Here is a 27,240-nt window from a genome sequence, read left to right as displayed (position 1 = left end):
CACAACAAATTTCTAGTTTATGACGTAACTCAAAACCAAGAAGTACTGTGGTTCAGTTCAGTTCAGTTTATATTTTAAAATTCCACTCTACATAAAATTTATCACAAAATAACTATTAAATACGCACAAACGATTAAACTACAAAGATATTAGGTAACAATACAGGAATTATTAATAACACAATGCAGGAAAATATTACAATTCTATAGCCAATATATATAACATTAAAGAAATAAGATAAATTGAATGAAGGGATTAAAACCTCATCCATCCCAATGTACGATTTGGAACAGCAGAAACTAGTTAACAAATATAAGAAAAAATAAATTTTACCTTGGTAGCACATAAAAAAATTGAAGATAGCATAGAGAGGTGGAAGAATGGCATTTCTAGCTTTCCATGCTTTGTTCAAAATATAAACTACTGTTAGAACTGAACCCTTAAGCTGGGCCCTTTCACACTTCTTTTCGCACCCTTTTACGATTAACCTAAAAGTTGGTTAACAATTAAAGCATTGTTAACAATATAAAAATGTGTGAAAAGGACAGGGGTGCATGACTAGATGGGCCAATTTGGGTCTTTAAAGTGTCCTTCACCTTTTCATATATGTCTAATAAATTATTATTGATTTCTCGCAGATTTCAATTAAAAAATTTTTTCTGAAAGAATATTTGACCACACGGAAATGCATTACGATCTTACAGTTCCCTGTGACTGTTTTTTGGCGCATGTCGAAAATTTTTTGTTTTGTCAAAATTGGCGCGAAGAATGTTGGTTTGCCAACGGGTTTTCGTAAACTGAAACGTACCCGCCAGTTTCTTATCCGATATAAATCAAATAATTCATCGATCCATTGGAACCCACATGCTTCCGAAATAATTTATTGGAACGCACATGCTTCCAATGAAAAGTGTGCGTCAAGTTAAGGTAAGTTGAGTTTTCATACGATTGTTCAATGCCATTTTCATACGATTTCGTTCGTCATCTTAATATAGCCTATAGCTATCAAATATCAGTCCGGTTTGCCAAGCAAATAATTAAGTAGGCGCTCATAATTTCAGTATCTTTATCATAAAAAGTTTATCGAAGAGATATCATGATATGCCAACATGTTAAACCTTGCTCTCAGAAGAAAACTACTTTGGCCTTATTATGGCCTAATTTAGGCCTATTGCTCGTGTAAATCTTTCCACGGAGTTTTGGAATTTTAAATCAGGTTTGTTTGATACAGTTTAGTATTAAAACGATGAAAATTTTATTATTTAGCTTTATCTTCTTTCTTCAGAGACTGTCATTGGTTTAGTTTTGTGAAAGAGACCTACATTGCCGATTGCTTTATTTCTGCAAGCTGAACTAATTTAATCAAGTCCATCGACGGAGCCAACCCAATGTCATCTCAAAGCTAATAAATCGCAGAAAATGGAGATGATGCCTGATAATATGGATGTAAAAGTGAAGATAGAGACACCACGTGAAAGTAGTTTCAATACTATCATGTCAGATGGTTTGGATTTCAAGAGAGATCCCTACACGGAAGACAATGTTGATGATTCACAAGATTCCTTCCTTGTGGATTTTAATGACCATGGAAATTATAGCAATCAAACATTCACGCAAATTGAAAACAAAAGCCAGTATCAAGATTCTCCAGGATCAGGTGTAAAATCAAGTTTGCGGAAGCCACCATTCTCCTTCTCTAAAATGATCCAAGATCTCCTCCTTAAACATGAAAAATTATCTGTGAAAGAGATTTTGACATGGCTGGTACATGAATTCCCAGAATATTTTTCTATGGAGGATAAAAAATGGAAGGTAAAAAATTCACTCTCTTATACCAAAAAGTGATCACTTTACAAAACATTGATAGAACCTAACATAGCTTTATTTTGTTAACTGCCCCTACATCCGTTATTTTAACAAGGCAGTGATGCTACAAAGGATTTCAAATTTTGGAAAAATTTTCCTACCACTTGTTCATGTATAGTAAAATTTCAAACCTTTTATTAACTTTTAAAATTAATTCAATTCTTGTTGATCGAACATACTACTGAAGATTACCAAAATAGCAAGCTGAAATAGATTTTGCATGCAAAAAACAAAATCACTTTTTTTCAAAGCTAAAAAAAATTAACAACTTTATATTTTATGACCAAAAATATTCTATATGAAATTCTTACACTATTGAACATATGAACCCATTACAGTTTTGTTTGAATTAATATACTTGAATAAATTTAAATTGGCTGCTCTTTGTTCTTTGTTATCCATTTTCATATCCCCAAAAACTCAAATTTTAGGCCAGTGTTCGCAGCTGTTTAACTCAAAAAGACCAATTTGTAAATGAAAAACCTGAAGGAAAGCCAAGTTGCTGGAGATTATCGGACACAGTGCTGAGAAAACTCAAATCACCTGTTTTTGAATCAGAACATTTAATGAAAGAGAACATTCCTATTGATAGAGGGTCATGGAATAGTGGAAAGTATAAGACAATTGCTCCAAAACTGCATTCCTACTCTGAAAACAGCTCTGATGGAATCGTCTCTCAACCTGCTTGGAGCAGCACTCCTCTCAAGTCTCAAAATATCAATCAAGAACGTCTTTGTTTTTCAGAGGATAAGAATTTGTTCCGCAATATTGTTGCAGCATTTACAAGACCTTCTACTGGAACAACATTTAGAATAGGGCCAGCTTCTTCTACAGAAAAGAAAAATGTTTTGTTGTCAAAAAATAAAAGAATAAAGGGAGAGGAGTATGAACCAAGGTCTAAAGCTCGTAAGAGGCTGTTGGATATTTCAGATTCAAAAAAGCATATTCATTTGCAAATAACTGGAAATAGTTGTACTTCACATCCAGATGGTAAATTTATGAAGCTACATGATGACATTGCAATCAGTACTGATAATGCAAGTTTCAATTTTGTTGGCAATAGTACTGATAATAAAAGAAAAATGGAAACTTTCAGAGATCATCCTGATTACCCATTTTCTATGAAAAACAACCTTCCCTCTGATAAGAGTTCAAATGCAGGAGAAGAAAGTCTATCAGAGTCACAAAGTGGCTTTTCATCAAATTTGATTCAAGTTTGTGAAGGGAATCCTCAAAAATCTATTAATTGTCATGAAACATCAAGCAATACAGTAGAAGAAGCAGGTCAACACTCTTCTGTCTTTATTCATGAAGAAACCAATGATTCTAAAAAAAACTTTGGTGGTCAACATACAAAGGAGTGTGATGATGTTTTTGAAGTTCTTCGTAGAGATTCTCAGAGTTCTTGTGACATCCTCAGCCAGTTTACTGATAGCGAATCTTATGACCTATCATGTCTGGACACTCTAGAGTTTGATGGCATCTAGATTAATGATCAACAGTTTAAACAACCAGACATTCCTTGAAAAAAGTAACTTTTTGGGATTGGGATACTTTTTCCACAACATCATATAAAGATACAAAAATCTCTAATGCCTCTTTGAAAAGATAAGCACTTTTGCAATAAAAATATTCTAGATTTATTTACAAAACAATACCTTGTATTTGGCCTTGTAAAATATCTCAGAAAACTGCCTCAGAAATTCAATATAGCCACTTCCAAATAACATTGATCTACTACTAAACCATAAATCAAAATGCCAAAGATTTTATTGAAGGTTCCAAATAAAAACTAGACAAACTCATCTTATTGGATTAATTCAACCTGAGAGTGGGAAAAAACATATTTTCATACAAAAGTCTATTTTATTTAGAGGTTTTTATATTCTGAAATATAATGCAGATCTTACTCCTTTTATTAGGATTGTGTCATCTTCACACAGGTGTTGTCCTTCTTTGCTCTTGCAGGGTTTTAATAGGTTAAAAAATTTGGTATCAGCACCATAATTGGAAGATTTTAGAATTTTTAGAGGGATATTACTGAAATTTTTCGATTTTACAGTGATTATTTTGTAGTTGTTCAATGAAGTATCCTTGAGTTCATGATAATTTTGCACCCTTTTCCCTGTTGTTGTCTTGGTTTTATTATGCCACTTGTTCAAACAGCTTGAATTTTTGTACCAGTGCCTTTCTAAAGATAATTTACCAAGTGTTTTTTCTACTTTCATTTTTATAGCCTCTAGTCAGCTTCCAAACAATCCACTTCTAGTCCATTAATTTTTTAAATATTTTTGCAAATGCACCAGTTAATAATTTTTTGCTGATTTTTGAACCCAAGGGTACTTCAAAAACCACAATGTCAGTCATACGTAGTACTGTAGATTTAGCAAGAGAAAGAGCTTCATATTATGATTTCAAATCACTTTTACATGCTACGAAATATACAATAAATCGCGTAGTCTATCTTTGAGTTAATTGTTAACAAATGCACTCCTTTTGACCAAATTGGAACTATAATCTCGGAAAAAAATGGTTGCGACTTTTCAAAGGAAGCATATATTTTCACTTTCCTTTCAAAAATAACTTTTCCCCTCCCCCAATTCAATGTTGAATGCATGATTTTGAAGGAGAAATGATAGAACTACAAATCCAATATTGAATCGGGGGAAAGGGGGGATTCGAAATTACAGGGGCAAGGTAAAGTAGAAAATTACAAAAGTTGCATTTTGTCTCAACATTTTTGTCCGGGATTGAAGCTATCATGTGAGGTCGCCGGTGATAGAAACTGTTGATCCGCGTATAGTTTGAAGGGGTTTGAAGTCGAACGCCCTTAGGGGCGGCTCAACCCAGTCCCCTAATCTTTCAGCTATCTCGAGCTGAGTAATGTCACAGGGGGAAAATATTAGGTAGTTTCAGCGCAGAATTCTCGCGGTTCTTTCAATTGCGTGATGTTTCTCTACATTAGAGTGAATAACTACTGATCCAGAATATCTTATGTTTTTGAAAATTGATGCTTTTGTAAATCGTTTTTTGTACTGATTTACTATGTGATTTCCTAAAAGCACCTAAGTTAAAGCAAATACAGTTTCAACCATTTCATCTTGCATTCAATTAACAACTCACTTCTTAGCCAATCGTTGCTATTAATTTATTGATCCGGGAATAATTTATTTCAGTGGATTTATTTGTCTTCCTGTGTGTTTCTCGTCGAAAGGTTATATCCTCGTCAAACGTCTAAAGCATATTTTGGCTTAGGGGGGGGGGGGGTCGTACTAGCTATCGGGAACTGAAGCCCCCTCAGACACCTCCCTCTTTTCCGTGGTTGTAGAATTATGTCTCAATAACAAAACTGATTGGAATCTTGGAATCATGTATGCAACAAGGTACTTCCAAAATTTAAAATTCTATTAAAATTTGCAAAAATATAAAGCCGTATACCAAAGTTCTTTGAAAGGAATTATAGATGTACCTTCTCATATCTACAAAAGAAGCCTGTCAAATAAGCTGATGTACGCACCGATTAGGATTGGTATCAAACCATAAGCCTAGTTCAAAAACATTAAAATGATTATCCATGCACAAATGTTTTTGATAAGCTTAAAGGTATGTCCAGGCTTTTGATAGGTAATAACGAATCGAAAGGCTTGCTGCGTAGACAGGAGCCTCAGACCACACACTTTTAGTCCAAGGTTTCTCAAGGGGCTTCCTCGAGTTTCCATGTAAATGCTGACAAGAAATCCTTTTCTGCTTCTTACTCTTGTTTTCAAGAATCTTTATTGTAAGAGTACCCTAGTTTTATAAAACTAAAACCCTTCCCCCAGTTTACTTTCCCTTGAAAATTTCCCACCCAAACCATAAAGTGTCCAAAAAATTGTCAAAGAAAATCAACAATACCCGCAATCACCATCTTTTTTTGCTAAAAACCTAGACTATATTCATTTTAGGAAATATAATCGATTGACGCCAATCTCGAAGACAAAAAAATACTAAGAAACTTGTTGTTTATATTGGCTGATCGAAATTTTGGCCCGCAAATTTAAAATATAAAACTTAAAAAAGAATTTTCAGGACATAGACCAGTGCGTGGCAGACCTTTTCTGCTTTGAGGCCAATTTTACGACGTTTTGTTTCATGCAGGTCGGGTCAAGACATGATGGGCAAAAATGATATCAGGTTTCCATGTACAATGACTGCCTCCTGTCACCTGAGAATTGCACCCTCCATGTTTAAAAAATAAACCCTTGGATTAGATGTTCCCTCCTTGTCACCATTGACAAATGGTTTGAAATGTACTTCCCTGAAAAATTTGCCGCAACTTGCATATCCATACAACATTGAAAAATCCCTCTTTGGGTAAAGAATTATAGCTTTGAAGTCCTGTAACCAATAGTATTCTATTTCTAAGCAATAACACTTTGAATAAAACTATAGAAAAATATTCTGTAATAGCTTGTTTCTAGTGCTGGATCTTGCTAGCAGGCATGCCAAAATCAGGTTTAAAGATATTGGAAGAAGCACGGGGAACTGTTTTATTATCAGTGGCGGTTCTAGATGGGTCCAAGAGGGCCATGGCCCCATGCCCCGCGCTTATGATAGCTAAAACGGGCCCCACACCTAAGAAAAAAGATCGAAATTGTAAAGAACAAGGGGCCCCGCAGAAATTTTTGCCCCGGGCTCCACAGTGCGTATAACCGCCACTGTTTATTATGCCAATGAACTTCTCGGGGCTGTGATTTATTTTTGCATTGAAATGCACGTCAATGCTCTCTGAACAGCTAGAGATACATAATGCTTCGCCAAGATCGGATAAAATATTATAAGATATATTTTGTCATTGGACATCCAATAAGACTTTCACAAGAATTAATCCTCTTCTGCCAAACATATCCGACACCCACTCCAAATCGTCATACAAGCCAAAAGAACAATGTGAGAAGAATTTCTTCAAAAGCAAAATTCGAGAGTTCTTCTTCAAGATTCAAAAGTTCTTCTCTGTTTAAAGAACGCTAGAGAGTTTGCAAACGAATATCCCAAAAGTAAGGATTCAATTTATGGAAATCTGCCAAGCATTTCCATGGTTTCGCTGCGAAGGAGGGTTCTTGTGATGTCTTGATCTGACGTCATCAATGATCACTGGTATAACATTGAAATAAATTCACGCGACATTTGAAGATGTTGTCATCAAAGTGCAGGCTGCTGTTACACTCGAATTTTATGCAGTAATAAACCAAGGGCTTGTCAAATAAGAATATCTTAGTATTGTTTCGTCAACAGTAGAGCAGTAGTTATGGCAAATATATCTAATTTTTCTTCATTTTCGTCCTGGGATGACTTGAATTTCTCCGTATTGCCACACGAGTTATTGAACGACACAAGCCACACTCACGCACAACATGATGATCTTCCTTTCACGGTATTGTTCATTTTTGCAGGCCTGCTCGTTGGAGGTATGTTGGGCCTTTCGCACAATTGGCTCTTTTTAACTCGTGTAAAATTTTACAAGCACTTCGCTTGAACTTTGCTGTAAAGTTGCTTGCAAACTTCAAAAATTGCTTTTTGCATGCTTAACTATACTTTCAATTTAATTTTAAATATTTTGCCGAAACTCTTTTATGTAAAAACATGGCGGTCGCAAGCTGCTGCATACGTTTCACTCTTAATGCAATCATAAGAAATATAAATTTTTTACTGAAGCCATATCCCGAACCCAAGGAGCAATCCTTGAGCTTGTAAAAATTAAAATAGCTAGAAATCAGATACATATAATTGATTTATTTTATTTATAAAAAATCCAAACACAGCTACGTCGCTAAACTTAGCTTCTCTCAAATCGACCTTGTCAAATTATTATGAAAGAAAATCTAAAAGAAAGCGTAGGTTAGTCCGATCTCAATACATTTGAAGGACTAGCATCGCAACGTTTCTTCACTCGTCAACATTATAAAGTATGCTAGATTCATCCATTTTCAGAATACATTGCTTGGGAATATTTTGCTGTGGCACTCATTTTATTGGTATTTTACTAAGCTGTGTTGCATGCTATGCCGTAGCATGTTGTAATATGTTACATTACGCTTAATATTCATTGATCTTAAGGCAAAGCTGTTAGGCTGTCTTCAGTTGCCTAGTGATTGTATTAGGCATTAAACTCTTGGTTGCAAACTAGAAATGTCCTATTCTACACATGAAACAGAGCCTTCAGTATTGAGGTAGTTGATTAAATTCGTAGAAACACCGTACTGTACTTGTCATTGGATTGCATTCCTTACTACTGTACCGAGCCACATTCACTTCTTGGGCCCCATTACACCAATCTCTACAGCACCACCCACATTCCCTCACATCATCCACCACCCTTCCCTCCCCCTTCCATCATCCCATTTTTTCTCCGCTGCGCTGCATTCACACCATTCAACATCAACCAATCCGGTATCACCATACTCAGTGCCAACGTGACTGCAAATTTTCCCCAGCCCTGCCAGGCCAAGACAAATTTACTGTGTCCTACCATTCTACCCTCTATTCCCGTGAAAAAAGAGCTCATTGAGTTTGTAACACAGGAGTGGTGAGCCTGTAACTGAGTATTAATTTGATTTGTTTCGTTTCATTCCAGCATGTGTTCGACAACTGATCCAGAACTGGCCTATTCCGTACACTGTACTGGTAATGCTTCTAGGAATGGCTCTTGGAGCAATATCTTCAAGATATCCCTCTGTGCGAAGGTGTGTATAAAACAAACCTGTACAACTACACAACAAAGAGCGTTAGTAAGGAAATAAGAACATAGGGCGAGACTACACGTCATGTTGATCACAACTTCGAAATAACGCAGAAAGAGGGGAAAACAGAACACACTATAAATCACTTTTTGTCTTACACACCTCAGAATATAGCCCATGAGATAGCAAAAACAACAATGGTTGTGGTACTTTGTTATTGGCTTTTGTGCTATCTTGAAATTTGACAGTACTGGTAATTTCTTTGATAACAATTATCATTTCAGGCTGTTCGCAGGCTGTACTAAATGAACGATGGAACTCTTTGCATTCACCTGTAGAGCCTTCACGCAGACTGAGCTGTGTTGTAGGCCTTTGAAAATTCATCGTTAGATTGATTTAAATTCTTTAACAGAAAGTCACTTTTAGCTCTTTAACATATATTTGAAGGGAAAATATTTGCTTGAAATGTAATTAAAAACGTAAATTTCTGAAGCATTATGTGCAATTGAAAGGAAAATATTCGGAGTCATGTTCAGCTGAATTTTCTTCTTACCCTTTTATCTTCAATGTTCCATGTTGTCGTTGAAAGTTGATCGCTATCTAGGGGCCCTGAATTTCTTTTCTTTTTAGATACACAACTTTCTCGACAAAGGATCCACACTTGGTGTTAACGACATTTCTTCCAGTTCTCTTGTTTGACTCTGCTTTTGCAATGGATGTCCACACATTCTATAAAATGTTTCTACAGGTAAACGCTTTGCAGCCAGCAGTATGACTATAAATTATATTTTTGGTTAGCAGTCTGGTGTTTTTATGGCTAAATGCATTCAAAGCTGCGTATACATAATTTACATTGCAGAAAATGTTACCTGAAATGTGCCAGCCAAAAGTGCATTAAAGGCTGTCTGTCCCCTTCGTGATGCCTAGAGAAATCGCGCTATTGTGGCTCTTCATTCTGATTGTTTATTTGTGCATTGAATCAACGATGCATGAATATCGTGGCCATGAAAAGAGATTCTGAGAACAATGGGGGAAATACTGCCTTTAAGAGGGTTGTTGAAATGCTTGAAAAACTGTTACAAAAACGAATCAGTTATCAAGCAAAGAAGTACAAAAGGCTATGGGTTCTAGGAAGGCTTTAAATCACTCTTTTCTACACCCTTTACTTACTTACGATCAGCAATTTTATAATAAATGCACAATTATGTTCCAATGAAACAGATCTTCTTTTCTAAGAAGCTATAGTAAAAACCTTCTCCTAGCCGCGTCCTTGAAAGGTTTTCACTATAAATACTCTTTACAATCCGATTACAGGGCCCATGCCACGTGTTTCAAGGTAGAGGGGCCAATTTCTATATGTAGAGCTTGTATTTAGTGCTTCAGAACAGGCCTTCTTTCCCTCTCCCCATTCCCTCGAATCTCCATCGCAATCCCAACGTTCATTACAAAGCTGTTATCCTGTTATTTTAAAGATTTGTCAGAATTTTCCCGGACATTTACTCTTTTTACTTTTTCTAGTTGAAAACAGGAATACATTCAACTTTCAAATAACAATCAGTTTCTTTACTTTAGATCATAGTTCTAGCAATCCCTGGCATGGCTTTAGCATCGTTTCTCACTGCAGTGATGGGGATGTATGTTTTTAGCTACAATTGGACATGGAATCTCGCTATGCTTTTTGGCTCTCTTATCAGTGCTACTGACCCCGTTGCTGTTGTCGCAGTACTAAACAGTCTTGGTAAATAAATTTTTACATTGATGATTATACACTGGTAAAACTTGAACTATAAATTGCAGCAATCATTTCTTTAATCATTTCGTTAAAGGAAAATGATGATATTTACCTTGCGCAAGCTAAATGATTTGTCTTGGATATATGCATAGTGCAGAAAACATTACGGTTCCACGGCTGTGAGCAGGAACAAAATTATCCAAAGGTGCAATAGTTTTGATGAAGGCAAATGCATAACTTGAAAGGAGGAATATAATAATTTATAAAGCGAGAGGAATTTGATATTGCGTTTGAATATTTTCCAGACAAGGCTTCAAACCAACCCATGCATTATTTCGTTTAACTTCCATTTCTTAAAAAGTTTTATTCAAATAAAGCAAGGAAAGGTTTGATGAAAGCAAATAGGGCAAACTTTCATCTGGAGGAAGATTGAGGCGTATTCTATACTCGAAATTATGCATCAGGCTTAATGGTAAGTAAAAATGCACCTTGTGCTGCAAAAGATCAAAGAGAACATTGAGCAATATATTTGGAACGATTGTGCTCCAACTTTAGTGCCATAAGAGACTTCAACAATAGCTACTTGTTAATATTACTCGCATCTGTTTTATTTTTCTATCAACAACAAGTGATATGAGCCACTTTGTTGTGACACTGATTCTTTTTGGTCTCCATATTATTATTACAATACAAATCATTAGCCCACATGTGCCTTTCTTTTCCAATCTTGCCTTTTCAACCCTGTTTTTTAGTATTCAAGTTCCCTGCATCAGCGACCAAAGCTCATGCTAGCCTTTAGATTCAAGTTTTACGTCCAACATACTTGTTTGTTTATTTTGTTAGGAACCTCCAGGCAACTTGGCACAATCATAGAAGGCGAGTCGTTGCTGAACGATGGTTGTGCAATTGTCTTGTTCAATATGTTTTTTGCATTATCTTTCAAAGATGTTACAAGTTAGTTGAATTTCTACCATAGACTTAATTTACCGTTGAGTTGAAACACTGTATACCCTTGAAGACGGCAGGAATCGAGCTGAAATGCAGCATATATATGATATAGGTGGTAATTGCAATTGGCTGTGCTTATATCCTAAATTTCATCTTGTATGGTTTTACCTTGAAGAAACTGGACATTGTGGGTTCTTGCTCAAATTGTTCTGCCAAAGCTATTTGGAAGTAAATAAAGGTTTTTCAGCAAAACCATAAGGGTTGGTCATCAGGGTAAACTTAAAGCATATTATTTACTATCTAGACATACATGAAACCTCATGGTTTCGTTCTTTCGCAACAGCATGCTAACTAGCCTTAGATATTTCTATGCTATTTCATAAACTCAGTATGAACGGACACTTCTGTAGGATCATATTTCTGTACTGTAAACTATACAAATACAGACTGTCTATTAAGAATCTCTATAGACACAAGTCTAAACAACCGAATAGGAGTTCCATCACATTGTACATATCATGTAAGTTAAACATCGATTTTAACAAAATATGACAAGCTCTCTTTCTCAACCAAAACTCTCAGTATTGCTTTTTGACAACGAGGCTATACAAATTTATGTGAAATTAATTTGCAGCAACAAGGGTACTTCTATTCTTCCCGCAATTGGCTTTCGGCGGATTCGCATTTGGCCTAGCTGCGGGAAAAGTCACGGTGTTTTGGTTACAGAATGTTTATAATGATGCTATGGTTGAGATCACTATTACTTTGGTTGCAACGTATTTAACATACTATGTTGGAGAGTTCGTGTTTGGTGTCTCTGGAGTTTTGGCCGTCGTAATGTTGGGAATGGAAATCAATGCGCAGCGGACAAGCATTAGCCCTGAGCAGGAGGTTTTCTTGCACAGGTACGTAAAGCCGAAAACCCACTACGGAAAATGATCCGCGGATCGGATTTGATTTTGTGTTGCGCACGCGCTATGGATGCAAAAATGGTCACATGACTGATCCGCGACGGATCGAAAAAAAGTTGAAATCATTTCAACTTTTTTTTAACCCTTCCCGTACAGTAGTTTTCTTTTGATCAAAATCGAATTAGAACTTTTTAAACAATATAGCACTTGCGTCATGAATTCCAATCTGAAACGATCCGCGTATCGAGCAGAACTGATCAGAACAACACGATCTGATCCGATCCGCGGATCGCTTTCCAGAGTGGGTTTTCGGCTTAAGATTGCGAAAAAGAGTGAAATATATAACTATTCGATTCAGACTTGAAGAATTTTGCAAGAGCTGGGATTGCGATCAGAGATTTTTGGGTGAAAGATTGTTACCCAAATAGAAGATACCAGTTACAATGACTAAGGGAAATATTTCAGAATTTTCTACAGATCTAATCATTATTTACCCAACAATTTAGTGCAGTATTTGCTACAGTAATTGCTATATCCTGAGAGAAAGATCCATTTACGACCTGTCCGAGGTTTATAACAAATTAGCATACAACTGCTATTGAATCCCATTTTGGTATCAAAAATTCATAAATTATTTGCCAATTTCATGAATAATGTCTTCATACTGTCTTCTTTCCAGGTTCTGGGAGATGCTTTCGTATTTAGCCAACACGCTCATCTTTGCATTTGTTGGTGTTGCAATCACAGAGAAAGCTTTCAAAAATTTGGAGGGAATCGACATTTTGTACATTATTATTGATTACATTGGTGTCATCATTATAAGGTTTGTTATCCATGTTCCTTCACATTGCATTTACCGGAAAAAAGTGGGGAATAACTTGTATGGAAACTTTTAATTATAATGATCGTATTATGATCATACCCAATGAATCAGTCATCTGATCATACGAGACATCCCTCCTGTTAATTTGGTTGAAATCGTTAAAGGATTGCTTCAGGTTTTTGCATTGCTTATGTCAGAATAAAGTGAAACGTCCATCTTGCGGAAACATGCGTGACTTGAATCTTGAAGTGTCGGGCGGACATATGTTGGTTAATGTCGGTAAGAGCCGGAAATTTTCGGCAAGTGATGGGAAGTGTCGGGAAATATCGAGAAGTACCGAGAAGTGTCAAGAAATGTCGATTCTGTGAAGTTTAATTGTACCCAACTTTCATCGTCAATAGGTAGCTACCAGCTATCCGTGAATAGGGTTTTCACATATCCCAGAAATGTTGGCCTCTTTACTCTCAGAATGGATAGAATTACCTTCAAAATTAATCAACATTAGAATGCAATTTTGTCTATTCCAGTGTTTTATCCTTTTGCAGGGCTTTGGTAATTCTGTTCTTCAGTCCAATCTTGACTCGACTGGGGTATGGTTTAAAATGGCACGATGCTGTTGTTATGATATGGGGCGGTCTGAGGGGAGCAGTTGGCCTTGCTTTGGCTTTGCAGGTAGCGCTTGACCATAACGAAGTGGGCAGCAAAGTAAGCCTTTTCTCTTATTCAATTCTTACTCATTATTTATCGTCTCAAAACAAAGACTTCTTCTTGATTGCTAATCATAAAGCAAGAAGGTGCTAAGATCATCGAGGAACAATTGTACTACGATTAGCTGCTTACTTTTGCCCTCATAGTCCAAATTACTAAATTGTACGTAAGGTATATATACTGATAGAAATGTTTTGCATGAGAAGGTTTGTTCTAGTATTCTTGTAATAAGGATTAATGTTAGGGCTGTAATATCCGACAGTGCATCGACTTATATTTATAGGGCATGTTCATAAATTCTATACTTTCGGTCATTGGTGTTTTGATGAGGTCTCGTGTGCTATATAACAAAGTACATTTAAGTAACTTCATACCTTTATTGAATTTGAAAACCAATTATTAAAAACACTCGCACGTTAGTATTTGATCCTTTGCTCTCCTGCAAAAAATTTATTAAAAAACCATCATAAATTCTAACCATAACATTATATCGTTTCAAAAAAGGGCAGCTTTGCCTGTGACGATGAAGTTATTGTTTGTCATTAACCAAACTATTTTTCATTGCAGATGTTGGTTCACACTGCAGGAATTGTGCTGCTCACTCTTATTTTCAATGCAACGACGGTAAAGCCACTGTTAAAAACGCTTGGAATGTCAGAGATATCAGACGCAAAACGAGCTGCAATGTCTAATGCAATAAACCGACTGAATGAAAGTCGAGAGCGATCACTCTCTGTTATGAAAACGGACAGGTTTATGGCTGATGCGGATTGGGTGAGAGTGGAAAACGCTTGTCTGATGAATAATCCATACGAAGAAGGTTTAGATGAGGTAAAATGCTTTTTCCAATACCTTTTTAATTCATTGAAGTAAGATAAACTAAGAGAAGAGCAATATAGATAGGTATCAGAGAAATAGTCCTCTTATTTTATCTTGGCAGATGTATAAAGTCGTTGAAGTTGAAAGTTATGTCAATCTACGAATCTTGCAAAAAGTTACTAGGAATACAATAACTTTTACATTGTAGAGCTGATAACCCAAGAATTTAATTATTTTACCAAGTTCTCAATGCTGCCACTAAGATCCCGAGAAGTACGAAAGTGTTGTGATGACGTATGTTGAGCAAATCAAAGACGCACCCTCTTTGGTGTATATCTAACGATCTAACGTTGAACATGGGTCAGCTCACTCTGGCAATAACTGGCATTTGGTGGCAGATTTCCACCAAATAAAAAGGATTTCTACAGATTTTTTCAGAAAATCAGTGATAAAACCCAATAGGTTTTCACCGTACGAGGTTTCCCAAGAGTGATTTGCCACTCAATTTTGAAATGACCAATTCCACGGCGTAATGTCTTTATTCATATACACATATTTGCTTGCTTGTGACATTCTCACGAATTGCAAAAAAGAAAACTGCTCAATGAACTTAGCTAGGCCAATGAAAGGGCCTGACATGGCAAGGCATTTTGAACAGACCATGCCCACTGCAACTTTAGGATGCTCTTATGATGTGCATGCTCACTTTCAGTGAATTTTGATTTATTCTGGTTGTGCATAGGACAATGGAGCCGAAGACATATTGATTCTGCGACACAGCAAATGTCCTCAGTGCGCTTCGATGGTACCTAATCAACCCACTGCTAAGGAGTTCGCAGCAATGGCAGAAGAAGGACGTATTGCAATAATAAAGGCCGAAAAAATTAGCTTTTGGAAGCAATATGAACGAGGTCTACTCTCCAGTGATGGTGTCCAAGTGCTTGTCAGCTTGGCTGATACATGTTTAGACGAAAAGGACAGGTTGTTCATGATTTCCCATAAATTTTAATAAATTTGGACCAGTGTCAAGGTCCGCGGAGCATATTACTTATTGAGGGGGGCTTAAATGTTTTGGGGGCAAAACATGCTGAAAGCAAAAATCACGAGGATTTTTTGTATGGCTTTATTTACAGTTTGGAAATTATTGGAAGGGCTAAAGCCCCCGTAACCCCTCCCCGCTTCTGCGGTCCCTGGCCAGTGATGATCCATTGAACTTGCAAATTACTTGTGATTTTAAAGTGCAATTAGGCATTGACTTGACTTTGATTTCTCATGTTGAATTATTGTTAAAAAATTTAGAATACATAGATTCTTTTAAATTGAAGTAATGTTTGTGGTACGTCAAAATTTTTTGTGTTTATTTGGAATAATAGGTTCCCTTACAGAGGCTTCAAATGCCAAATAAAAGAGGATATGCAAAAGTTTACTCGTAATAATAGCTATTATTATATGGTCACCTTATTTGTAGATGAATCTAAAAACATCACGACCACTTTGCCTCTTGAACTTTCATAAATATGGAAGGTTAGCAGCATTATTCGGCAAGAAACCTAATATGAATTCCCAATGAAAGGAGAGCATTTTGTCTTTAAAATATCTGGGTACTTTATATCGGCTTACACTTTGAAAAGCTATCAATAATCACAAAGATGACAGCTGTCAGAGAATGAGTAGAATGTACTAGATATTCCATCTTTTCTCGGTTTTTTCTTACTAACTGGAACCACTGATGGTCTTCCATTGACTCCCGTTAAACCCTTGTCTATGCAGTAAACGTGCATGTGCAATAATCTGAGATCAAAACTAGGCGCTCTGTTTGGCAATATGCATGGACGGGGAAGGACTGAGTCTTCAGAAAATGGTAGAAGATGGAAGGGGGATGGCTAACTCTGCAAACAATCACTGCTCTGAACGTAGTAACGTGTCTATTTATCTGTAGCTATATCTAACGTACTGATGTCCTTTCTTTTGTTTGCATAGGTTTATTCAGTTGCGCGATCTTGATCAACACTGGAGTGTTCCACGCTACTGGGACATGATTGTAAGTTAATCAGGACAGTTTTAGACATTTTAGTAGTTGCTAATTTCTACCTCAATCACAAAAAATCACAACAAATGAACGAAGTTCTAGAAATTGCCGACAGTCACCGGTTCGCGTCTTCATGGTAGCTTATTATTAGCACGACTTCTTTACAGCCCGACTTTTGTAGAGGCAACCTTCAGGTAACGGACACCTCGCTACCACAGGCAAAAACTATAGTCGTAATGGCGGCCTTTATAAGACTATTAAAATGTACTTTTAGAATGATCCAGACGCGTAGCATATACTTAATTCATGTTGTTTTCCTCTTGTCTGGGTATAAACAAAGCACAACATAAGCAAAGTTTGGTATAAGGATAAACCTTTTGCAGACATTTCAAGATATTTTCTAAAGGTAGATGGGTTATATCAATAAGAAAAGGAATGCAGCTTGTAATTGATATTACAAATGATTTTGTACATGAAGGCAAAGGTGAATAGATATAAATATTTGCATATTTGAGAAAGAAAAGACCTTTCAAGGCACCCCCCTTGTCAGGAATCAGCCAAATTAGACTGTTCCCCGTATGGTTACAATTATCTAAAGACAATATATATTAGATGTAGCAATCATGCATTCATACTTTTTATGTTCTTATGCAGAGAACCAAACTCATCCAACTAAAGCAAATGAAAGCTGCTGATCGCGTTCCTCCCCCACGCAACATCTTCCTCCGATACAACTACATGATCGCAACACACGTGGCATTTGATGTTCTAATGAATGTTCTTATTACTCTCAACATGGTGGCTATAATCTTTGAACTGACGGCTGACGAAAATGCTTCATACCTTGTGTATCTAAAATACATCAATTACGTTTATTTTGTCGTCTTCATGCTAGAAGCCATTATCAAGGTTTGTATACTGTCTCCAGACATTTCATATTCATTTTTTCATTTTCAATTTTTTAGGCATGGTAGCCCCTCAGATAGAGAAAAACCGATTTACAGGGGGCAATGCATTTAAATACCTTCGAAGTTTATATAAATATTATAAATACAGTATAATACAATGGGATTAAAAAAACTAAATTAAAACAAATATTAACATTCAGAAAATACTATTGCGACTCATGCAATGCTGGAATTTATTAGATCTTCCCTAAATTTTTTTAGGGTTGGTTAACTTTTTGCTGTAGCGTTTAACCCATTCCAGAGACTCGCCCCTCTAAATATGAAACATCTCTGACCAGCTCATGTCCTTAACTCTGGAGTTCTTAAGTTAATATTAGAATTCCGCAGTACGTGAGAGGTTGTTTCGCTAACTCTAGTGAACATGTCACTCATTTAGGACAGCGTAGGTTAAATCAAGTAGGTTTGTAGCATTGCAGAGTTAAGTAGCTGTTTTAGGTGCTGCTTGCTTACCTAAAACGGTCAAGTTTGGCTATATTAAAGGCTCTTTTCTATCTGAGCATAACAGGGAATTCTTTACCAGGGGCGGCATCAACCGGAAATATGTGGGTTCTGGGAAAACGCCCAAAGATGTTGCAATGAAAACATTGAAAACATGATTATTTTCTTTTTTGGCGTTATCATCAACACATCATACCATAAACACTTGTTTTAGATTTATCAAGGATACTATCAAACTCTATAATGTCCATCCTAGTCCAATCCGTTTTTAATTGAAGATCTTCTTTCCTACATACTCCAGTAGAAATTTTTCTTGCTCGTCTAACGATCTCCATCAATTCAACCAACGAAATTCATTGCTTCCGATTTTTACCTTATCACCTTTTCAAGAACGTTTTTAATTTTGGTAAAGGAATACACCTATGGCAATGACATTAAGTTGCTTATATATTCAAACAGTCAGAAAATATTTGCTTGTGTTTTTTTAATTCTTTTTTCCAAACTAAAAGATTACAGAAAATAATATTGATGATTCCTTTTATACTCAGCGTTGAGGTTTTATAACTCTGACTTGCATCAACCTTATATTTTTACAGATATTCGGATTCAGGATGCATTTTTTCAAAGACTACTGGAATCTGTTGGATTTATTCATCGTATTTCTGAGCGCTGTAGACATTGTTCTCGATATCGTGGCTGCAGGCTCAATGGGTGGATTCTCCCCAAGCGTTCTCAAAGTTGCCAAAATTTTCCGTGTTTTGCGAATGGGTCGTGTGTTGAAACTGATTAAGGTGAGGCTTGTTTTAGACAGACAATTACCTGCGCCTGAACATACATTCAACTTTAATAGCTAGGAATGCTGCTTTAGTTGTAAGCATTAGATCTCCGGTAAGAAGGATTTGAACAGAAATGGACCAAGATCAGAGCCTTGGTGTATGCAAATCAACATAAAGCTCATAACTTTGCATGAACTCCACTGATCTCTACTTTACCCTTGCATTTTGTCCACACGAGACCGGTTATAAAGAAAACGCTTACGTAGGTGAACGCAAATGACTACAACTCGGTGATCTCAAATGAGTAGAGTTAGGCAGGTCTCGTGTGGACAAAATGGGAAACTGAACGTTTTTTGAAGCGGGCTCGTGCCAAATAGTTGTTAATGATCTTCAGAAAATTAAGCTTCTCAACCTGCAGATGATACCAGCGTGTTCCCTTCAATCTCAGATACAAAAAGATATCTCTTGTCAAGAAATTCGAAGTTCAACCTACAATGCCTGCCAAAAGTCCTTGGAACACCCTGAGATTTCTGTGAATTCGCGTATCCCCTTCTATTTCCATGTCAACAAAAAGGGTGTTGCCCCCCTTCCCCCGCATAGAATGTTGATTCGCTAGCTGAAAACCATAGCTATGTAAAAATGTTTCACTTGTACATGTAGGATTATTCATATTTCCGTGGCACAACATTGTACAAGGGGGGGAGGGGATGTTGCATCTCGTGCACAACGTAAATTGTAGCAAGTGTTCCAAGACTTTTGGCAGGCATTGTATCTCTTTGGAATGCTTTGTACTTATAAGAAGCTCTTAAGTTCAGTTAAAAATTCCATAACCACTTAAATGTTTACTTCTTCATAGGCAGTCTTGTAAATCTTGATGATTTTGCTTATTTACTCAATCACGATTTGCGATTCATAATTGCATACTGTTTTCATTCAGTGAGCCAGAATTTAACATCATATGTTATTCCCGCTTCTTTTCAGTCCTTGATTCCAAAACTGATCGATCTTGTGAATGATCGTATTAACAAGCAACTCAGTTTTGGCTATGACATTGGCAAAGGTTTTGTGATCGCGGAGGAGGATGTTATGAAAATGATTGACCAGTTGGTTGTCGATGAGAAAATAATGAAAGATCTGAAAATGAGATCAGAGAAGAATCGCCTCGATATCATCAGGAGTCTTGGTATGGCGTTACTCGAAGAAAGCGCTGCTCTTTTTAATCATTTGAATCTTAAGAATTTTTAAATGATGACAATTTTACTTGAGAAACACCATGAAATACATCTAAAAGTGAAAAATATGATATATCTGTTATCTTTTGCAAATAGATCGAATTACAGCAAGTTGAGGAATTGAGTTATCCCAATGTTTAACTGTTTTTTGGCCTAGTTCATAAATTTTAGAACGAGGACCAGATTACAGTTATTTGATTGAGCAAGAGCCTGTATTCATATAGGCGTATTTCAGTCAACATACTTCACTGATTTTTGCACGTTTAGGAGTACTGCATAATTCCTTTTTCAAGTTATGTGATCCGAACTTAAAAGTTCTGATAAAGATATGTTTGTGCTGTCATCACTTCGAACTTTATTAGAAGTCAAGCTCTTAGGAACTAAAGAGAGAAAGTATGCATGCTTGCCCATTGTTTTCAAAGGCCTCGAGCATTTGGATTTCATGCAAATAGTAAAGTACGATCAGACATCCAAAGTTTTAAGCGAAGCAAAGTAGCGTAAATAGCCTCCATCTTGTAAATTTAACGTTAATTTTCGTCATTATAGCTCTCCATCTCGAGGTTGCTCCGCAGCTGAGGCTGTATCGTCATTTAACGATATCTATTCTTTGTCTAGGGCTGCTGCAAAGAGAACACCCGGGCATTGCAATATCCGTAAAGACAAGGCAAGGGACACGTTCTGTTTTGAATAACGCTCTTGACACGTTGGCTCAACTCAGATCAAATGGAGTCATGGATAAATCAGAAGCGCTCAAGCTGGAGATGGTGAGCACAGAATCTCCTTTCGTCAACACATAGGAATGTCTATGAAACATAATTTGATATATCAAACGTAAAATGCTTTAAAAATTTACGACAGAGAAGAGTATTATTTTCCTGCAAGAATTAAGCAGAACAGAGCATGGCTATTATATAATATTGATGGAATAAAGAACAATATAGAGAGAAGACAGTATCTATTCTTTTACAGGTCCCAAATTCCATCTCACATTCCTTAACTACTCGAATGTCTTGACGAAAAAGTTCATCGCTTTTTGCACCTATCACGTGATATAATTGGGAGGTGACGATTCATCCAATCACACGTTATTAGACAAGACATTTTGCCCATCAAAAAATTGAATTCGAAAGTAATTTGCCAACGCTTCACTGAAAAAGCAGCCTATCCTTTCGGAATGATAGTCTTGCAAAAAGAATAAGACAAATGGCTGAGCATATAGGATATGCATGTTGAGAATAAATCGTAAATTTAGATAGAAAAAATGGGCATACTTTTAGTATAACGATGTCATACAACATCGAATTACTGTGATGCTGTAGCAAACACAGTTTAAAAGGGCTAAAAAGACTAACTTTTTGACAACTTTAGAATAAGCCTACGAAAATCATTTGAATGTTGGTGCACACCTATTGTTTTATTAACTTTTCACACAAATTTCGAACAAAACCCTACAATTTCTAGAGTAGACAATTGAGTACAAATAACAAATTCAAAAAATTGTACTGCTGTTTGATTGTTTTATGTTTATGCAAACTTTTATCCTTTGCAGTTGATTCAAGAAAGAATGAAGAGGCAGCTCAATGCGCCATCGTACATTGCCCCTAAAAAGCCTGAGTCTCTTCTCCGTGGGTTGCCATGGCTACGAGTGATGACGGAAGAAACAGTTAGCTTCATAATAGAACAGGCCGAAATGATATCATATGAATTTGGTGACGTCATGCTAAGACAAGGAGAGCCAACTGATGGCGTTTATCTCATTGTCTCTGGAATGGTCAAGGTACCAAGTCGATGATACTAGTCAATATGTTTGAAGCAAAATTAAGATTTCAATCTTTCATCAAAAATAGTACATTATCAATTTAAAAATGACCTATCTCTTAATTCCTTGCGACTTGGATAAATAGTGTAAGGATGGTTTTTATGTTGAAAATAGGTGCCTTAAAAAGAAGCTTTTTAGAAATATTGAGATCAAATGTCGAAATTTCAAACCGCTAGAGAAACTTGTAGGAAGGATCAGTGAGATATCTGTGATTTGTAAAATAGAATATAATGTACGAAAGTAAAGTCACTTAGAAAGCTAACTGGTATTCAAGCCAATGCATGTTAATTTGTTGGATTTTATACAAATTTACTTCATTAAACTAAGTCCTAAATAGCATCAAACAAACGTCATTGGCCAATTTCTAAATGGTTAATTGATACACAAAAATGGGTACATATACTTCCTAACTTATGTTCCGATTTTGACCTATGTTCCGAAGTTTCATACTCTGAAAAGTGTAAGAAAAAAGCTCTAGATTGTTTCAAAATATTTGATTTTTTAAAGTCATTTTTATATTATCTACCGCCAATAAGTTTTTTGTAATGATTACAAAATCTGTAGTTAATTTATGTCACAAATTAGCAGTATCATATTGTCATTGCTGTTGTTCTTGATTTAGCTTGTAGGAGTGTCAATGGCAGCCGCCCAGACAAGAGTTCATTCGTATGTCGACTCCGATTTGAACATTAGTACTGACTACTTGTGCGCTGGCAACGTCATTGGAGAGATGGGTCTCCTGACAGGAGGCATGCGCAATGCATCTGTTGTATGCGAAACTGCAGTACAGGTATTGTGACAAAATTATTGTGAGAAAATAAAATTTGTATAACATTCTATTTTATGTTGTCCCTTCAAATTCATATCTCTTTCCAACAGAATCAATGTTGGATTTGTAGTTCTATCATTTGTGTTTCAAAAACATGCATATTATTCAATTATGATATTCGTGTACATTCATGTTTTCTTTGAATTTTAAGGTATACTACATATCAGCAGACAAAATGTACCAGGCATTGAAAAGGTTTCCTGGCTTAGAAGACAGTTTGTGGCGTGTTTGTGGCATTCGGATAGCCCTTCCAATTCTCATGGATCAAGCAGCTTATAAGGTACTAAATCCTTTTTGATTTTTCTAAAATGTTGATAAGCATAACTTTAAATATCATTATTTTTGATGTCATTATTGCTTAAGCAGTTGAAGACAGAGGCTCTATAAATATACTAGATTGCGTGCAATGCAATATAATGTTATAATAACGATGAATGTAAGTAAATTGTACCAGGAGAAAATTGATTAAATGAATAAACGATGTTTCGTGCATAGCCCGTTATCAAGTCAGACTAAAATTTGATTCTGTATAACGAGCTATGCTCGAAACGTCGTTTATTCATTTAATCAATTTTGTTTCTGATACAATTTACTTACATTCATCGTTATTATAGACAGAGGCTGATAGAGCTGTCAAAAGGCAAGGCTCTCCATAGTATCGTTTTTCTATTGTTCTGTTAATGTCAAAAAAATGTTCCTTATGATAAATAGGATGGACTTCCAATTCCACCAATTCTTTTCCCCCCTGTTGCTGCCAAAAATTGTAATTATCCGGGCTTTTCAGAAGCTTTACGCTGCAGACACAAAGAGAATATAGATTGATAAAACCACCTCTATTTCTGTAAACTTTTCGACTTCATTTAACTTTATTAAATTCATTAGCTGAACACTTTGTTTTAATCATTCTCAAACAATATGTAAAAATTAATTATTTTTCAGAGCCTTAGAAAAGACCACATTCGAATGCTGTGCGAGAGTAGCACAATTGCTGAGCTTGCACGTGTAAAAGACGAAGCAAACTTTGAGATAACCGACCTCATGTTAGAAGCCATCTTGGTACACGGAGAGGTCGTCTGCGCGAGCACAAAGGAAACGTTTTCTGCCCCATGCCTTTTGCCGAATAAAAGGAAACACTACAAGTAGGTGGATGGAGGAATAAGCATATTGTTTTTTTAATTTGTAGAATGCACAGCACATGGTATTTGCTAGATTTATCTTTTATGCAATAGAAGAGGTAGATTTGGTGCAAGGACGGCTCAGTTGTTGGGAACGCGGATTGCAGCTACAAGGGTCTGTTGTTCGAGTGACTGACATGGAAAACTTAGCCTGAGGGGAGTCGCTAACTCTCTATAATTCCAAGTGTTGAGATAACACTGAGATGAAAGACTAGAACACTGCTGGAAAAGCGTAGCTTTCTAATGTCCTAAAACACACCTTCAAAAGCTAGGTAGTAACAATACCAATACAAAGTATGGATTTTTAAACCAGAAATATTAGGCCCCATTTTCTTTATGTGGTTTAAACAACGCAGCACAAAACAGGTTGTACACTCTCCACAAGTCAGTATTTCAAATCACTCAATTTTCATCTATTTAAAATAAAAGTTACATGTTTAAGAGAGATGTCCTGTGGTCGAGAATCCCTACATGAAACTATGTGGATGACTCTTTCACTTTTTTACGTTTTTGTAAACTGTACTGTTAAACACAAAAGCCTTGTCAGAATCTTTGGTTTCAAAAGTGCTAATTTGGCTTCTGTCGCAGATATTCTACGATGTTGATGCCAAAAATCCTAACAATTTGGAAAATGTCTCAAATGCGGCGGCGAAAGACAATTTCAAAGGCTGGAAAGGGCAAGGAAAACGACCAATTTGATGGATCGAGACCCTCAACGGACATTCGGTCAATAGGATCGATAGGGTCAATAGGTAAGTTACCATTCATACTATTCATGAGATAGGATTTTCATGCCGATACGTAATAGCAAGTAAGACGATATCATTAGACAAAGCCATATCTCCCGTAATGCTTATCTTTCGACTAAATGAATCCTGAATACCTGAGCGAGAATGTCGCCACTTTTCCTCGTACACTCTTTCCATATGCACATTTTTTTTAATAATAGATCTAATTGTATTTTGAACGTGGTCTAATTATCGTAAGAGTGTGATCTAAAAAATTGTCGTGGGCTACATTACATTTGCGACTGGTCCGCATCATCTGTTTTCTTGCTTACCTTGTATTGTAACTTTTTTGCTTTTTCGCCTTGTTTCCTCTCACTCTCTTTAATCTACAGCCTGCTTTTACCTGCTCTGCTGGTTTCAAGTAACTGCATTTTGAATTCACATCTTCTCTGCCACATCTAAGCAGTGCAAGTTTAGAATAAATAATCTCTAGCCAAGTTCAACTGGCTATCAACAGGAAGTCGACTCACCCTTTACAAGAGTCCTATCTCCATTGAGCGACTCCAACCAAGCTCTCCTTCCAATGTTTCATTGAATTTTTCCCTACATATTCAGTTATCCAAACATAAGGGATGTCTAGAAGAAAGTATCAAATGAAATGAATATTCTTATTAGAGAATTCGTACTTGGAATATATCTATTTTAATAATGTTAATCCAATGATTTTCAGCAATTAATTTAACAGTGCTGTGCAACAAAACGGGATTCAAAATTTGTGATTAAGCCGGCTCTTCAACATATCAAAACGTGGTTGAATGTTGTAAAGACATTGAGACTGAAAATCCCTGTCATAGCCTACAAAGTTCCAATAAAATTCCCAATACATTCAGGTATACGCTTTAATCGAGCAAAAGAAATAAAATATAAGTTTATTTTTAGAACCCCCCTGAAATCTTAAACTCGTGAAAAGTGCTTTTATACTTAATCTCTCTACTGCTTAATACTTCAGCCAGATGAAAATTTATCATTTTTTTCTAGGGGTCTCTCTTGATGGCAAAAAACACTCCGAAGATTACGGTCGAGCTGATAATATTTCCAGCATTGCTGAGGAAGATGAAACAAAGGTAAATGGCTTGATGCAGGGGCCACGGAATGGGTTGTTGGTTTGCGGGAGATCAATTTAATAATTTCGCAAGAGTGTATGGGCGTAGCGGATGCTGGATGTTTAGGGGGGGAAGGGTTGTGTGGATCTTGCTCAAATGTCATTGCTTCATTAACATAGAACTGTCCGAATTGAGCTTGAAATGCGATAATTCTGCTTGATAAGGAAAGGCTGCTGCCCTTCCAGCCCCTATGTTTCTTATGCCTATGCACGAGAGATCTTTTGTAACTACCAATAGTTTTAGGCATGGAAGGTTTGCAAAGGATTATGGGATGCAATCCACTTTCAAGACACTTTATTCCTTTCTTAGAATGTTTTCATTCTATTCTAGAACAGCATCACCAAGAAAAAGATACCTGTCTAGACCCTAATATAATTTTTTGTTGCATTCTTAAATGATGGTTTTTAAGAAACGATACGCTGCAAAGCAAAAAATTGAAAAGCTAAAGAAGTCCAAGCGTCTGTAATCAACTGTTACAAAGATGTTCATGTTTCGCTCCTTACCTTTTTAAATGCGTTAAAAATACGCAAAAAGGTTATTCATTTTGTAATTTGAACTCTTGAATACCACAATTTCTTTTTACATATTGTTTAAAGCCATTTATCAATTTTTGCTTACTTTTTCTTTACAGTTCTCAACAGCATCATCAAAAGGACTAGGATCGCACTTAGAGTGTTAGAAAATCCAACGCAAGCAACTTTTGAACGTTGATGTGTAATAAATTTGCAAATTAGTAAAATCTTTTAACTTTTCATGAATTTTCAAATTTTTCTATAATGATGGTATAATGGCTTTTTTATTTATTTAAAACCTTCTAAAATTGGTACTTCACGATCAGAGTAAAATGTTAGTACAAACGTATTCCCATAATAAACTCAAAGGGAAATTCATATAACCAAAGAACCCTAATTAATCTTTGCATATAACTCAAGAGAAGAAAAACTCAATCCTAAATAAAAACAATATTAATTTTGTTCAAAATTATTTGCACAGAAAAGTACTGAAAAGATTTCCCTGTATCTAAGTTTATAAACTCTATCCACACAAAGGCTTTCATCAATTTGGCAAAAAAGCAGTTACTTTTATAACAGATTTTCATATACAAATAGCATGATCAGATTTTGAATGAGCTTGTACCTCTAGCACGATGTCTCAGAATGCAGGGTTCTTATAATGATAACATGGGTTGCATTAAGTAGGTGTCTAGTGTACTGGAGTTGGTCAATAAGTAGTGAAATTTCCATAAAACTCCTTGTTTAGTTTCTGTAAAGGCACTATGTCCCAACAGTCAACCATTCAGAGTTAACACTAGGCTTTGCAGTGTGTTTAAAATCTAGAAAACAATTAAGATTAGCCGATTGGCTCCGTAACAATAGGTCAATTGTATATTCTAACCAATGGGAATTTAAATGTCCAGTGAAATGCGTCGGACATAGTGCCTTAATGAGAAGGAATAGCTCTTTTTACATGCATATCTATAATCCTTTATGACGTATAATTATGTGAAATCACTATAAATGGTGTATAAACCGCCATCATTTACCAGCTGTCTCTATG

At 36.1% G+C, this 27,240-nt stretch overlaps 2 protein-coding genes across 2 annotated transcripts; both read left to right on the top strand.

Moving 5' to 3' along the window:
* Positions 1-722: 722 nt before the first annotated feature.
* Positions 723-5,046, top strand: LOC135695585 (uncharacterized). The gene is made up of 3 exons (XM_065214714.2): positions 723-927; positions 1,286-1,812; positions 2,298-5,046. The coding sequence occupies exons 2-3, from the start codon at positions 1,420-1,422 to the stop codon at positions 3,351-3,353; spliced, it is 1,449 nt and encodes a 482-aa protein (XP_065070786.2). The 5' UTR covers positions 723-927; positions 1,286-1,419; the 3' UTR covers positions 3,354-5,046.
* Positions 5,047-8,454: 3,408 nt separating this feature from the next.
* On the top strand, positions 8,455-26,459 carry LOC135695693 (sperm-specific sodium:proton exchanger; the record flags this gene model as incomplete). Its single annotated transcript, XM_065214862.2, has 21 exons — positions 8,455-8,588; positions 9,216-9,333; positions 10,158-10,323; positions 11,161-11,271; positions 11,900-12,170; positions 12,856-12,999; positions 13,545-13,704; positions 14,275-14,538; positions 15,269-15,507; positions 16,507-16,567; positions 17,210-17,464; positions 18,558-18,752; positions 19,719-19,920; positions 20,585-20,733; positions 21,519-21,746; positions 22,411-22,578; positions 22,769-22,897; positions 23,557-23,756; positions 24,381-24,544; positions 25,559-25,644; positions 26,315-26,459. Coding segments are annotated over 21 exons (3,492 nt in total), but the record flags the coding sequence as incomplete, so codon positions are not given.
* Between the last annotated feature and the right edge of the window lie 781 nt (positions 26,460-27,240).

Source organism: Rhopilema esculentum, chromosome 2, assembly GCF_057945365.1.
Source record: "Rhopilema esculentum isolate cy_ngs chromosome 2, ASM5794536v1, whole genome shotgun sequence".
Classification (NCBI taxonomy): Eukaryota; Metazoa; Cnidaria; class Scyphozoa; order Rhizostomeae; family Rhizostomatidae; genus Rhopilema; species Rhopilema esculentum.
Note: the sequence above shows the minus strand (reverse complement) of the source record. Positions and strands in the feature narration are given on the sequence as shown.

Bases quoted from the DNA above. Each gene is read 5' to 3' on its own strand.
- LOC135695585 (XM_065214714.2), top strand. From the start codon at position 1,420: ATGGAGATGATGCCTGATAATATGGATGTAAAAGTGAAGATAGAGACA. The intron at 1,813-2,297 runs GTAAAAAATTCA...CTCAAATTTTAG, and splicing joins TGGAGGATAAAAAATGGAAG to GCCAGTGTTCGCAGCTGTTT.